The 12,470-nt window shown below is 37.0% G+C and overlaps 1 protein-coding gene across 7 annotated transcripts in view; it reads right to left on the bottom strand.

The window, feature by feature from the left end:
* Nucleotides 1–12,470, bottom strand: part of DYNC1I2 (dynein cytoplasmic 1 intermediate chain 2) — a 43,010-nt gene that overhangs the window by 22,629 nt on the left and 7,911 nt on the right. For 3 of the 7 annotated variants that reach the window (XM_043525492.1, XM_043525491.1, XM_043525493.1), the window contains exons 4-5: nucleotides 4,716–4,860; nucleotides 1,093–1,152 (exon numbers count right to left, since the gene is read on the bottom strand). In XM_043525492.1, the coding sequence (XP_043381427.1) occupies nucleotides 1,093–1,152; nucleotides 4,716–4,860 (205 nt within the window). The remainder of the gene's footprint in view (nucleotides 1–1,092; nucleotides 1,153–4,715; nucleotides 4,861–12,470) is intronic. The other 4 variants (XM_043525495.1, XM_027819025.3, XM_027819027.3 and 1 more) reach the window with 3 other exon arrangements.

Raw genomic sequence — 12,470 nt, 5'->3', positions numbered from 1 at the left:
AATCTTAGTGTATGACAAGGCTCTCTCTCACTGGCTAAAGGGTCTATTTTACAAACCAAACTCATGTGAGCACTACCATTGTTTTCCTTGCTCACGTGAAAGATATTTGCAGGACTAGGGTTCCAAGATTGCATAGCTTGCAAAATTGTTTAATTATTCTGCAATTAATGACTGTTTGCCAGTCCATTTAACTATATTGGCCATTTCCTTAGCTCTCCCAAACCTATTATTTATGACTTAGAACTGTAAGTCTGTTCCCAAACAGTAGTATAATATCCTGGAACGGAATACTAAAGAACTTAAGATAAAGATTTAACAAGAAAAATTGAGAGAACAAGATCTCATTTACAATACTGACATGGACAAAATGGGTCTAACTGCAACACACACACGCACACTATATATAAATATATATATATTGCAAGTTAGACCCACCTCAGGAGAACTTTTATGTAAAAACCCCTATTAACTTCAATTTGTATATTAATCACTAGTCCAATAATCCAGCAATAAAAAGCAGTATGTGAAAATTAATCTTTTCATCATCTTCTCCCACACTTAAAAAAATTCATTACAGACTAAACAGGCTCAAGGAAAAATTCTAACATTCTTTCTTTAATTTTTGGAAGGCAAACAATTCTACAACATGATGTGGGTCTTAATGAAAAAGCTTACAATTTATAATAGACTTCATGATACATTAGCCACAAAACAGTAAGTTCCCATCTTTTCTTATACTAGACACATTTTGTATATATTTAAAATGTGTAGTTATTTTATTTCAATAGAATGACTTTTTATAGTTTGTCTTGCCAAAAAAAAAAAAAGATGTAGATAAAAAGTTAAAAGACTGAAACATATTGCTGGAAAAATGATAAACTTGCAATCACAGTAATACTGAAGTTGCCTAGTATAGGCCAGTTGCACTAAACCCAGGGAGAGCATGAACTTTGATTACTTTCAGAACTTGTGTTCCCTTAATAGTAACTTAAAGTTCATTTTTTAAAAAAAGAGCTCTCATATTGGAGTATATATATAAAAATTGTATATTTATAAATAGACAAAAGAGGGAATATAAAATCTATGAAATACCCCAGATCGGAATCAGAGTGGAGCTGAAGAACTGATGGATCAGTATCCCAATGCAGCGTCCTGATACCGTAGGTTGAACAACCATGCAGCATTAGCAAAAGAGGCCAGAGATTAGTGAAGCAAATACACACTATGAAATGTTAAAGCTACTGTAAGTTTACAGTTTTTTCATTGTTTAAAGGAAACAAAATATAATGTCAGTTAGTGGAAATTCAGTGAATGTTCAATGCTACAATACATGCAATAAGTATAAAACAGTTAAACACAAACATACAATTCAGAGCAATTAGAGACATTCAATTCTTTCAGAGGTGGGAAATTAAAGCATTGCAGAATCACTGACAAAAGTAGCCTAAATGAAAACCAAATGAATAAAAATCCATTTGTAACAGCTTAGGAACTGTTAAACTTTAAACTTCATTTTAAAGCTATACAAATTTGGTTATGTCATATGAAGTCACGTTTGTTAATGTACTGCAATCTTGCCCAAAGCATTAAATATGTGCAGGAAATTGTCATATTGGTAAAGGAAATGAGTCAACACACAAACTTTTTGGTAGAGAAGCAAAATGCGTTTCCACTGGGATACAGAACTGCTAGAGTTTCCAAGATGTGACACTGCTGTAATTATGGGTTAAGCACTGCCTTGGGCTTACAAATGTCATCCGATTTAAAGCCAATTTAAGATACTCAGTATCGTAGAAAACAGTGGGCTTTATATTAAAACGTTTCAAAATAGTGAGTATTCAGCACAGTACATAGGAATAAGAAATGGAATGGATCTGTTACAGGTCACTTATATAAAATAGGACCTTCTTTATAGTTTAGTCTTGCCTGGAGGGGGGAGGGAAATCTACTTCATCCAGTATTGGTGTCTACTTCTAACTCTACCAGGGCACAAAGAAGCAATTTCAAACAAATGTACGTGAAATATTAGCAGCAGAACATCTGCTTTTAGTAAGCTTGTATATGCTACCATACTTTGTAGAGAATTTTACTATTATTTTGTATCAGAAGCTTAAAAATAAAGAACATGTAATATGTTTGTATGCTAGATCAATAAAAGGTTTTTCCATATGATTATTTTAGGAAGACTGAAGTTATTTTCCAGTGTAACTGGAGAGTTCCTAGAAAGATGTAAAGTTGCTCCCAATAGTTTAATAAAGTGTGGTAAAAATATTAAATTAAAATTTATGTATCTTTAATTATGTACTAGGTTGTTCTAGTAGCAAGTTTTGGTGAAAAAGGCATGAACCTTTCATTAAATGATTTAGTTAGAAATGCAAAGCCCTGAATTTTTATTCTGAATGTTCCTGAGAAACATAGGGAGTGGGAAAGAGAGGCAGAAGAGCTGCAATAAACACAGCAACTTGAGGATGAGAAGAAGCAGGTATGCAAAATGGTTTATTGATGAAAAGGACAGGAGAAGCAGTCAGGTAAACTGATAGCAGCAGTGGACATAGGGCTTGAACAGTGGTTTACTGCTTATCCGGTAGCTAAGAAATGCAGCTGGGTGCCAACCACCATAAGGGAGAGGTAAAAATGCAGAGGAGATGCTAAGCTAACCAGGAAGACAATCTTTGTAAACTGAGTTGCTGCATAAGAGAAGCACTGTGATCATGTGATCACATAGCTGTTCAACATGCAACTGAAGTGGAATGTTGGGATTAAAGGGTTAAAAACATGGAGGAAAAAAAATAGAAGGATCAGTTTTACATTTTCAGATCCGTATCAAACTTTTAGAACTAGATTCCAAAAGATGATGTGTACTGATATGGGCACACTGATGGGCCTCTGAAACTGGTTAACTCCTTAACATGGTTTCTAGAGGCGATCATACTAAACTATTCCTGCAGAATGATTTTCCAAATTCAAGATTTTTTGAATACCAGTGTGTCTCACCAAGAGTCCATATGTATTAATATACTATACATAGAGGCAGATATTTTAGTACTTTAAATTATCTGAAAGTATTGTCTGGTGGTTGGCTCTTCTGACTCCCAATGTAATGCTCAAAATTATATTCTTTTTCTACCACTGACTCACTATTTGATCTTCAGCAAATTAGGTTGTTTATCTATACCTCAGTTCCCTCACCTGCAACATGGGAAAACCGCTGTACTGTACTTCCAAACTCTGTAAATTGCTGTTAATCCTAACATGTAGCTGAGATATATGGATGAAATTATAGAAGTGCACGGTATTATTTTCTCTCAACAGTTTTCAAGCACCTGTGCCTACTCTACATTTATGTGACATGCATTTATGTAACTGCATGTGCAGAATACACAATAGTGAGGACTATAATATTTTCATTAGTTAGAGATGAATTCACCATAAAATGCACATGTGAAGTTTGTTTCATGTCAAACATGTTTCATACTCGCTTCACCATTAAATATTACACATGAATGGAATTTAAACTTCAAATATTTTAGATTAAAATAATGTTAGCAGAGAATAACCCTCCCACCCAATGGATTATGATACAAACGATTCACAGATCTCATGTCACATGTGAACTGTACTACTTAAAATCTGGTTGTTACTAAATGAAAGACTAATATTACTGGATATTTTATTACATCAAAAGTGGGCTTTATCCACGCAGACTGAATGAAATATTAAACACAAAGTAGCATTCAAGAGGCATAGTGTCCACGAACAGTCAGGAAAGCAATGTGTCGCCATGTTAGTGATCTGTTACATTCTCCTAATTTTGCTCATAGCTCATTTTTTAGCAACAACCTAAACTTTTGTTTATGCCACTAACTGGTTATGAAAATACTCACTTTTTTTTTTTTTTTTTGGTTACAGTTAGGATGGTGGGAATAGCAACATTTTAAACTATACATAATGGGGCTCAAGCACTCATTCTTCACAGCATGGGGTATGCAAAATATGGGAATGACACATCAGCCACAACACAAGTATTTGGAAGACATGAATATGTGCGTCCTGATAAATATTATAGCAAACATCTTATTTAAACTTCTTCAAAAAGGAGCAAAACTCATGTGCAAGCACACACAAAGAAATCTAGAAGATTATGTTTTAACAAGTTATTCCATAATATAAGCATATAGTGTGATAAGTTAAAAAACATATTTGATAGCGGCATAATACCTTAATCTCTTTGCCAATTAATAGATTTTCTGAGCAAATTATTACGAGAATTTACCTACTATCTGAAGAAAGTGCACATGATATGACAGTGAAAACACCCCTTTGATATAACATTCTCTTTCCTCCCACCCACTTTAAACTATCGGTCCATTAGAAACAAACATATCTGATTCATCTTAAAATTAAAAAGAAATTCAAAGTTTCATTTCACATTTTATTTGCAGCTTCAGTATTTAAATAAAATACATTCCAAGAAAATTATCTGAATCAGAGGATAAAATGGTTTTACATAATCACTAGAGTAAAAAACATTAATTGCTTTAGAACAAGAGATGTTATGTGGTTTATCTTAAAATGACTTAGACATATAAAATTTGACTTAGACGTTTACAAATTTTAAGTTAACAGTAACTCAATATTATTTTAAAGCACTTCTCAACCTACAAACATTTCTAACATCATTTTAACAATCTAATGTTTTAAGAAAGTTACCATACCTAGATCCAACAGCACCATCACCAGAGTCTTGGCTTCCAGCCTCACTTGGAGTACTCACAGATTTGGAAGATGGAGACATAGGAGGAGGGACTAAATAGTGAAACAGACAGGTATCCGCTGTTACTACTCGTAGAGGTTGCACAGCTTAGGATGTTTCCAAATTAATTTAACATGAAGTATTAAAAAAAAAGTGATGGCAAACAAAAAATACATGGATGAAAATGAATAGTAGAAAGAGAGGGGAAAAGACAATGTTAACATTTCATGCTGGAGACTCATGCAACTCTTTGGCATTTAATGTACCTGGGATTTTATATATATTAAACAACAAAAAAAAAAAAAAGACGCACCCAGGAGAAAATGACTGGTGAATCTTTTTTAAAAAAGATCTCAGTTTCTACAAAATGCTGCCACCAACTTTCAAAGGAGACAATTTTCCTTACAGTTTGTCATTTCCAAATAAGTTCAAGGCATTTGTTAGTATAGCATTAAGAACTGTTCATGGATTAAGTAGACCATAAAATGCACTATTTAAATTCTACTAAATTTGCCTTTGCTTCAGTTACAACTGCAACAATTTTTTTTGCCATACAATAAGTTTTAACCTGTACTGTTGTTGTTTTATTGGATAATAGTAATTAACACTTCTTTTAAACACAAGAATAGCTGCTATCCTGAAGCTGTTTTTTAATTAAATATAATGATGTTATATTTAAAATATATATCTCCTTTAAAAGTTTCAAGCATTTTGGGCGAAGACTGTAAACAAAATTTAAAAAGCAATGCGCTTTTGGGAACTGATGCATAATGAAGAGTGACATCATGCAATTTAAATATCATGCAAAACTGTGTTTCCCCACTCTAGAAATTATGATTTGTAAGAATGGCCTAACCCATCTTTATACCTTTTTGACAGCCTAATAATGCCTCAAAATTCTTTGCACGTTCCATTTTTCAGTAACAGACACCCAAAGCCATGGTTCTCCCCTAAACTGGGAGTTAAAAAAAAAACAAAAAAAAACCAACCACCAAAAAACCAACCACCAAAAAACAAAACTCCCCCTTTGCTCCCAAAACAGAGAAAAGTTACAGGTAGAGTTGGTAGATAGCTCTTTTTACAGGTATACTTTTACTGGGTAGTCACTGCCATCTGCTGGATAATTTATAGAATGACTGCCTACAACCTTCTATTCTAGTACAGCATGATTTTATCACTAACTTGTTCAATTAAAAAAAGGTAATTAACATAAAAACAGACAAGCATGAATGAAAACTTTTTCTGCTTTTATTAAATTAAACAGTTAACTCCTGAAAACAGAGCTAAGGGATCACAATGCCCAGACTATCAATTTAGCTCAGACTGTGTCAAATACATGGCCTTGAAAAATGTGTCACGAAATCAATTCTCCCCTGTGAAATCTAGCTATTGGAGGGGGTGAAGAGGGGCAGGACTGAGGGTGGAGGCTCCTACCATAAATCGAGCTCCAGCTGCTAGTTCTGGCAGGATTGGGGAGGGATGGTATTTCCTCTTCCCCTGCACAGCTGCTGGGGGGTGGAGGGGCGGAGAGAGTCAGCCAACCCCTTTTTGGGTCAGGACCCCCACGAATACACCACCACGAAATTTCGGGTCTAAACATCTGAAACCATAAAACTGACTAAATTTTAAATTCCTATGATTATGAAATTGACCAAAATGAACCGTGAATTCGGTAGGGGCCCTAATAATGTGCAATCTAGTGACTGAGCTCTAACTAATAGATATAAAGTATCAAACACTGAACTATGACATTAAATATCACAGAGCCAAATCTAAAAATACTTATGTATACTGCAACTTAAAATTGTATGTATTTATTCTCCAAAGCAGAGCAGCTCTTCCCCACACTCCCTCCAAAAAAATCCAAAGGAAGAAAAGATGAGGACAAATGACTGACTTCCCAGGATTTCTTTTGCCCCAGGAAGCAGCTGCTTACTGTACACAACTTCATAGATCACGAAAGAGTCAGATACAAAAAAGGTAGGAGCAGCAATAAAACCCCCCCACCAGAACATGACATAACTGTTCCCTGAACACTTTGAGCTTGTTTACAAGTGTATGAACAGGCATCTTCTGCCTGCATTAACTGTATAAAGAGCAAACAGGGGAGTCTGAGAGGGATATAGACTGCTGAAAGAGCGAACACTAATTCTTGGGGTAAGTGAGTTTGTTTCTGTTTGGTTTTTCTTTTGGCTTGCTTAAAGTTTACAGCGTGGCCTATATGGGACTGTGTGTTTGGGGGCCAGAGGCCTGCTGAGTGTGCATTAGCAAGGCTCTAGCCTCCTGTCCCTTGATCCTGAATCATCTTTGATCACCCTTCCCCTGCATTAACGAGGGGGCATGGGTCAAAAAGGCCACATTGCCAATGCCTACACTGCTCCTGTGTCCAGACAGAGGACCCAGTCATGGATGACTCTATGGTGTGGATTTGCAGAGACTGTGACCTGTAGTACCCATCACAGAAAGGCAGGCTAAAGAGGTCATCCAGTGTGAGAGTTTCCTACTGGTAGAATCCCTCAGGGAGCAGGTGGGAAAGCTACAGGAGGAGGTGCTAGGTTGAAAATGATTGAAAATAATACACATGGAGACCTCCAAGACTGAGGAAGCAATCCATGTGGGGAGGCCAGCAGTAGCACCACCAGGGGAGGAGGAGTGCCTTAATAGGGAGGAAGCTGGATGCTGGCTACTTCTGCTCCCAACCCACCCTCCATATAGGCCACAAAAAAACCCTCAAAACTAGTTTTCTACCCTGGCAATGAGGAATCTCCCCCAAAGGCGGAGGAGGAGAAGCCACATATCCCCAAGGCTGGAAGAAATGTGGCCACCAGTCCTGAGAGAAAACCACCTGCTGGTAAGATATAACAATGGGCAGATCAGACGTGACTACAGGCCTCTGGAGGTGAGGGAGAGGGAGCTTGGGGCACAGGTGGCGGTGTCATCAATCCTTCTGGTCAAGGGTAGAGACCCAGGCAGAGAGAGAGACAGACACATCCTGGGATGAATGCAAAGCCATTCGGTCACAGTGTTGCCAGGAGTGCTTTGATTTCCCTGACCATGGGATGCTGTTCCAAGAAGAAGGGACTGCTGAGCAGAGAGAGGATCTATCTATCAAGGAAGGGAAAGAGCATCTGGCTGGCTAACCTACAGAGGAGGGCTTTAAACTACATTCAAAGGGAGCAGGAAACAAAAATCCACAGGTAAATCCAAAACATGGAGATCTGGATGAAGGGTCAGAATCTGGGGGGAACATAGGAAATCATAGGAGGGGAAATCTAATCAACATCTTAGATACCTGTACATTAATGCAAGTAGTATAGGGAATAAAAAAACTAAAAATACTAGTGAATAACCACAATTACAACATACTTGGTATCACAGAGACTTAGTGGGATAATTCATGTGACTGGAATATCAATATAAAAGGGTACAGCTTGTTCAGGAAGCACAGGCAGGGACAAAAGGGAGGAAGGGTTGCTTTGTACATGAAAGATGTATATACTTGCATTGAGACTGAGACAGAAGTGGGAGGCAGACCTGTTGAAAGTCTCCGAATAAAGATAAAAGGGGTAAAAAACAAGGATGACGTCCTAATATGAGTCTACTATAGACCATCTAACCAGGAAGAAGAGTTGGAAGAGGCTTTTTTTAAACTAACAAAATCATCCAAAGCACAGGATGTGGATCTTCAACCTCCCAGACATCTGTTGGGAAAATAATACAGCAGGGCATAGATTATCTGACAAGTTCTTGGAATGCAATGGAGACAACTTTTTATTACAGAAGGTGGTGAAAGACTAGAAGGAAGAAGCTATTTGAGATTTAATTCTGACAAATATGAAGGAGAATTTGAAGGTGGAAGACAGCTTGGGTGAACGTGATCATGAAATGGTCCACCTTGATTATCAAAAAAGGTTTTTTTTGTTTTTTTTCCCCTCTCCTGCTGGTAACAGCTCACCTTAAGTGATTACTCTCGTTACAGTGTATATGATAACACCCATTGTATATAAACCTCCCCACTGTATTTTCCACTGAATGCATCTGATGAAGTGAGCTGTAGCTCATGAAAGCTTATGCTGAAATAAATTTGTTAGTCTCTAAGGTGTCACAAGTACTCCTTTTCTTTTTGCGGATAGGCTAACACGGCTGCTACTCTGAAACTTTTTTTTATTTCAGTTTTTCACCAAAAGAGCTAACATAGGGAACATAAGTGTAAATGAGCTAGGATCTGTGGAGGATTGGAGAGATCCCAGAGGACTGAAAAACGGCAAATATAGTACATATTTATAAAAAGAGAAATAAAGACAACCTAGGGTATTCTAGACCAGTCAGCTTTACTTTGGTACCTGGAAAGTTAATGGAGCAAATAAACAGTTTGTAAGCACTTAGTTACCACCTTTATTTTCTTCTAACAGTCAACATGGATTTGTCAAGAACAAATCATGTCAAACCAACCCAATATCCTTCTTTGACAGAAGCCTTGTGGATATAGAATGGAAGCAGTAAATGTGATATCTCTCAACTTTAGTAAAGTTTTTGGTACTGTCTCACATGATGTTTTCATAAGGAAATATAGCCTAGGTGAACCTGCTATAAGGCGAGTGCACAACTGTTTGGAAAATGATAGTGTAGTTATCAATGGTTCAATCAAGCCAGAAGGGCATAAAGAGAGGGGTCTCTTAGGGATCTGTCCTGAAAGCAGTTCTGTTCAGTATCTTCATAAATTATTTGGATAATGGCAGAGAGAGTACACTTGTAAAGTTTATAGATGATACTAAGCTGGGAGGAGTTGCAAGTGGTTTGAAGGACAGTATTAGAATTCAAAATGATCTTGACAAACTGGATAAATGGTGTGAAATAAATAGGACAAATGCAAAGTACAACATTGTCATAAATATAAAGGAAAGGGAAATATAAAGGAAGAAAAGGGTAACCACTTTTCTGTATACAGTGCATTAAAATCCCTCCTGGCCAGAGGCAAAATCCTTTCACCTGTAAAGGGTTAAGAAGCTAAGGTAACCTAGCTGGCACCTGACCCAAAATGGCCAATGAGGGGACAAGATTCTTTCAAATCTGGGGGGGGGGGGGGTTTGGTCTGTCTGTGTGATGCTTTTGCCGGGAGCAGATCAGGAATGCAAGCCTTACAACTCCTGTAAAATTAGTAAGTAATCTAGCTAGAAAATGCATTAGATTTTCTTTTGTTTAATGGCTTGTAAAATAAGCTGTGCTGGAGGTAATGTGTATTCCTGTTTTTGTGTCTTTTTGTAACTTAAGGTTTTGCCTAGAGGGATTCTCTGTGTTTTGAATCTGATTACCCTGTAAGGTATTTACCATCCTGATTTTACAGCGGTGATTCTTTTATCTTTTCTTTAATTAAAATTCTTTTTAAGAACCTGATTGATTTTTCATTGTCTTAAGATCCAAGGGTTTGGGTCTGTGTTCACCTGTACCAATTGGTGAGGATTCTTATTAAGCCTTCCCCAGGAAAGGGGGTGTTGGGCTTCGGGGGAAGATGTCTCCAAGTGGTCTCTTTCCATGTTCTTTGTTTAAAACGCTTGGTGGTGGCAGTTTACTGTTCAAGGACAAGGCAAAGCTTGTACCTTGGGGAAGTTTTTAACCTAAGCAGGTAAGAATAAGCTTAGGGGGTCTTTCATGCAGGTCTCCACATCTGTACCCTAGAGTTCAGAGTGGAGAAGGAATCTTGACAAACATGCAGGAAGTAATTTTCGAACAACTGCACAAATACAAAATGGGAAACAATTGCCTAGGAAGTACTGCAGAAAAGGATCGGGGGGGGGGGGGGGGGCGTTATAGTAGATTGATCACAAGTTAAATGAGAGTCAACAATGTAATAGTGTTGCAAAAAAAGTGAACATCATTCTGGGATACATTACAAGGAGTGCTGCAGGGAAGACATGACAAGTAATTCTTCCACTCTACTCAGCACTGATAAGGCCTCAGCTGGAGTACTGTGTCCAGATCTGGCTACCACACTTCAAGAAAGAAGCGGACACATTGGAGAAAATCCAAAGGAGAGCAACAAAAATGATTAAAGGTCTAGAAAATGTGATCCACATGGAAAGATTGCAAAAATTGGGTTTGCTTAGTCTGGAGAAGAGAAGACCAGGGGAAGAGGGAGGCATGATAAGTCTTCATGTAAAAGTTTGTTATAAATAGGAGAGTGAAAAATTGTTCTCATCCACTGAGGACAGGACAAGAAATAATTGGGCTTAAAATCGCAGCAAGGGATATTTAGGTTCGATGTTAGGAAAAACTTCCTTAGAGTAAGGGTAGTTAAGCACTAAAACAAATTATCTAAGGAAGTTGTGGAATCTCCATCATTCAAGATTTTTAAGAACAGGTCAGACAAATACCTGTCAGGGACAGCCTAGATAATACTTAGTGCTCTCTCAGTGCAGGGGACTGGACTAGATGACCTATCGAGATAATCTATAATCACTGCCATGAAAGTAATTAACCAATGAAAACAATCGTTTGAAGGTTCCCTGGTTTTCTACACCAAATTTTGCCCCAATTTATATATGATGCAACCCTGTTAGAGACTTTGAAACTACATGGAGTGAGAGTCAGGACAGATTTTGACACTCTAATATACACTAAAGTTAAAATGCTTTTTTCTTTTTAGGAATCTCTTGTTCAACAGAAGACCACACAAGTGTTTAATGAAAATTCTATCTTTATTAAATCCTATTTGCACCAGAATTATTATTTTTTAAAGAGAGACAGCACTATATAGGTGGAAAGGAAAGACTAGTGTCAACCTGAGTACCTACTCTATGCCTCCTAGTTTATTTGCATTTGTATGAAGTTTCCATTTTTTTAAAAAACAACTGCTATATACAGCATAGCTGAGTGATTTATCTGTAGTACAATGTGTATATGCTAAAGAAATAGATTCTCATTACCAAAGTAAATGGCAGATCTAATCCAGGGTTTTGGAAAATAATTCTTATTTCTGATGTTCTGCCTGTTAAAAAAACCCCTAAAGTTGCTCCTCCCGCAAAATGCTTTTCTTGCAGAGGAAATTACATTTAGAACTCTCCAATACACGTACGGTAAAAGCAGATCTAAAATATTGTAGTATGAGTAGAAAACAGACTAAAATTAGGCAAAATGTTAAAGGAATTGACAAGAACTAGTCCTTTTAAACTGATTTACCAAAAGGCAACTTGTAGTAGCCTATCACTTATTTGTAGTAGGCATATATATCTAGTAAACAGATTTTCAGGTAAAACCATAATTTACTACATCTTCTTCTACAGTACTTAATATTTGTAGTATTGATTATGAATAAAGATGCAGTGAAGAGGTTTGAGGCCTAATCTCTTTAGGCTCTGTTACTAGACTAAAACTTGCACACTCTTCCTAGTTAAGAAGTGGGCTAGTGGGAAGAGCAGATCAGAGGACTGTTGAGAAAAAGATTTGCGCACAGGATCCTTATGACAAGCACAAAGAATTTATTATTTCTAAATCATTCTCAAGTTTAGTCTGCGATACTGCAATGCCCCCTTGTGGAGCATGTCATTTCCAAGAAGGCAGTCTCCCCCTTGGTGGGGACAATGTCTATTTAATGCATATGTAATTATCTTACGAGACTGTCCAAATAAGGATGCTTAATTTTGGTTGTTAGAAGATAAAATTTTAATGATTTCTTGAAGCAGTTTTGTGTTTCACTAAGTAAGTATTGTTAGATTTTCAG

This window comes from Chelonia mydas, chromosome 11 (genome assembly GCF_015237465.2).
Source record: "Chelonia mydas isolate rCheMyd1 chromosome 11, rCheMyd1.pri.v2, whole genome shotgun sequence".
Classification (NCBI taxonomy): Eukaryota; Metazoa; Chordata; order Testudines; family Cheloniidae; genus Chelonia; species Chelonia mydas.
The sequence above is the reverse complement of the archived record's forward strand: the minus strand, read 5'-3'. Positions and strand labels throughout refer to the sequence as shown.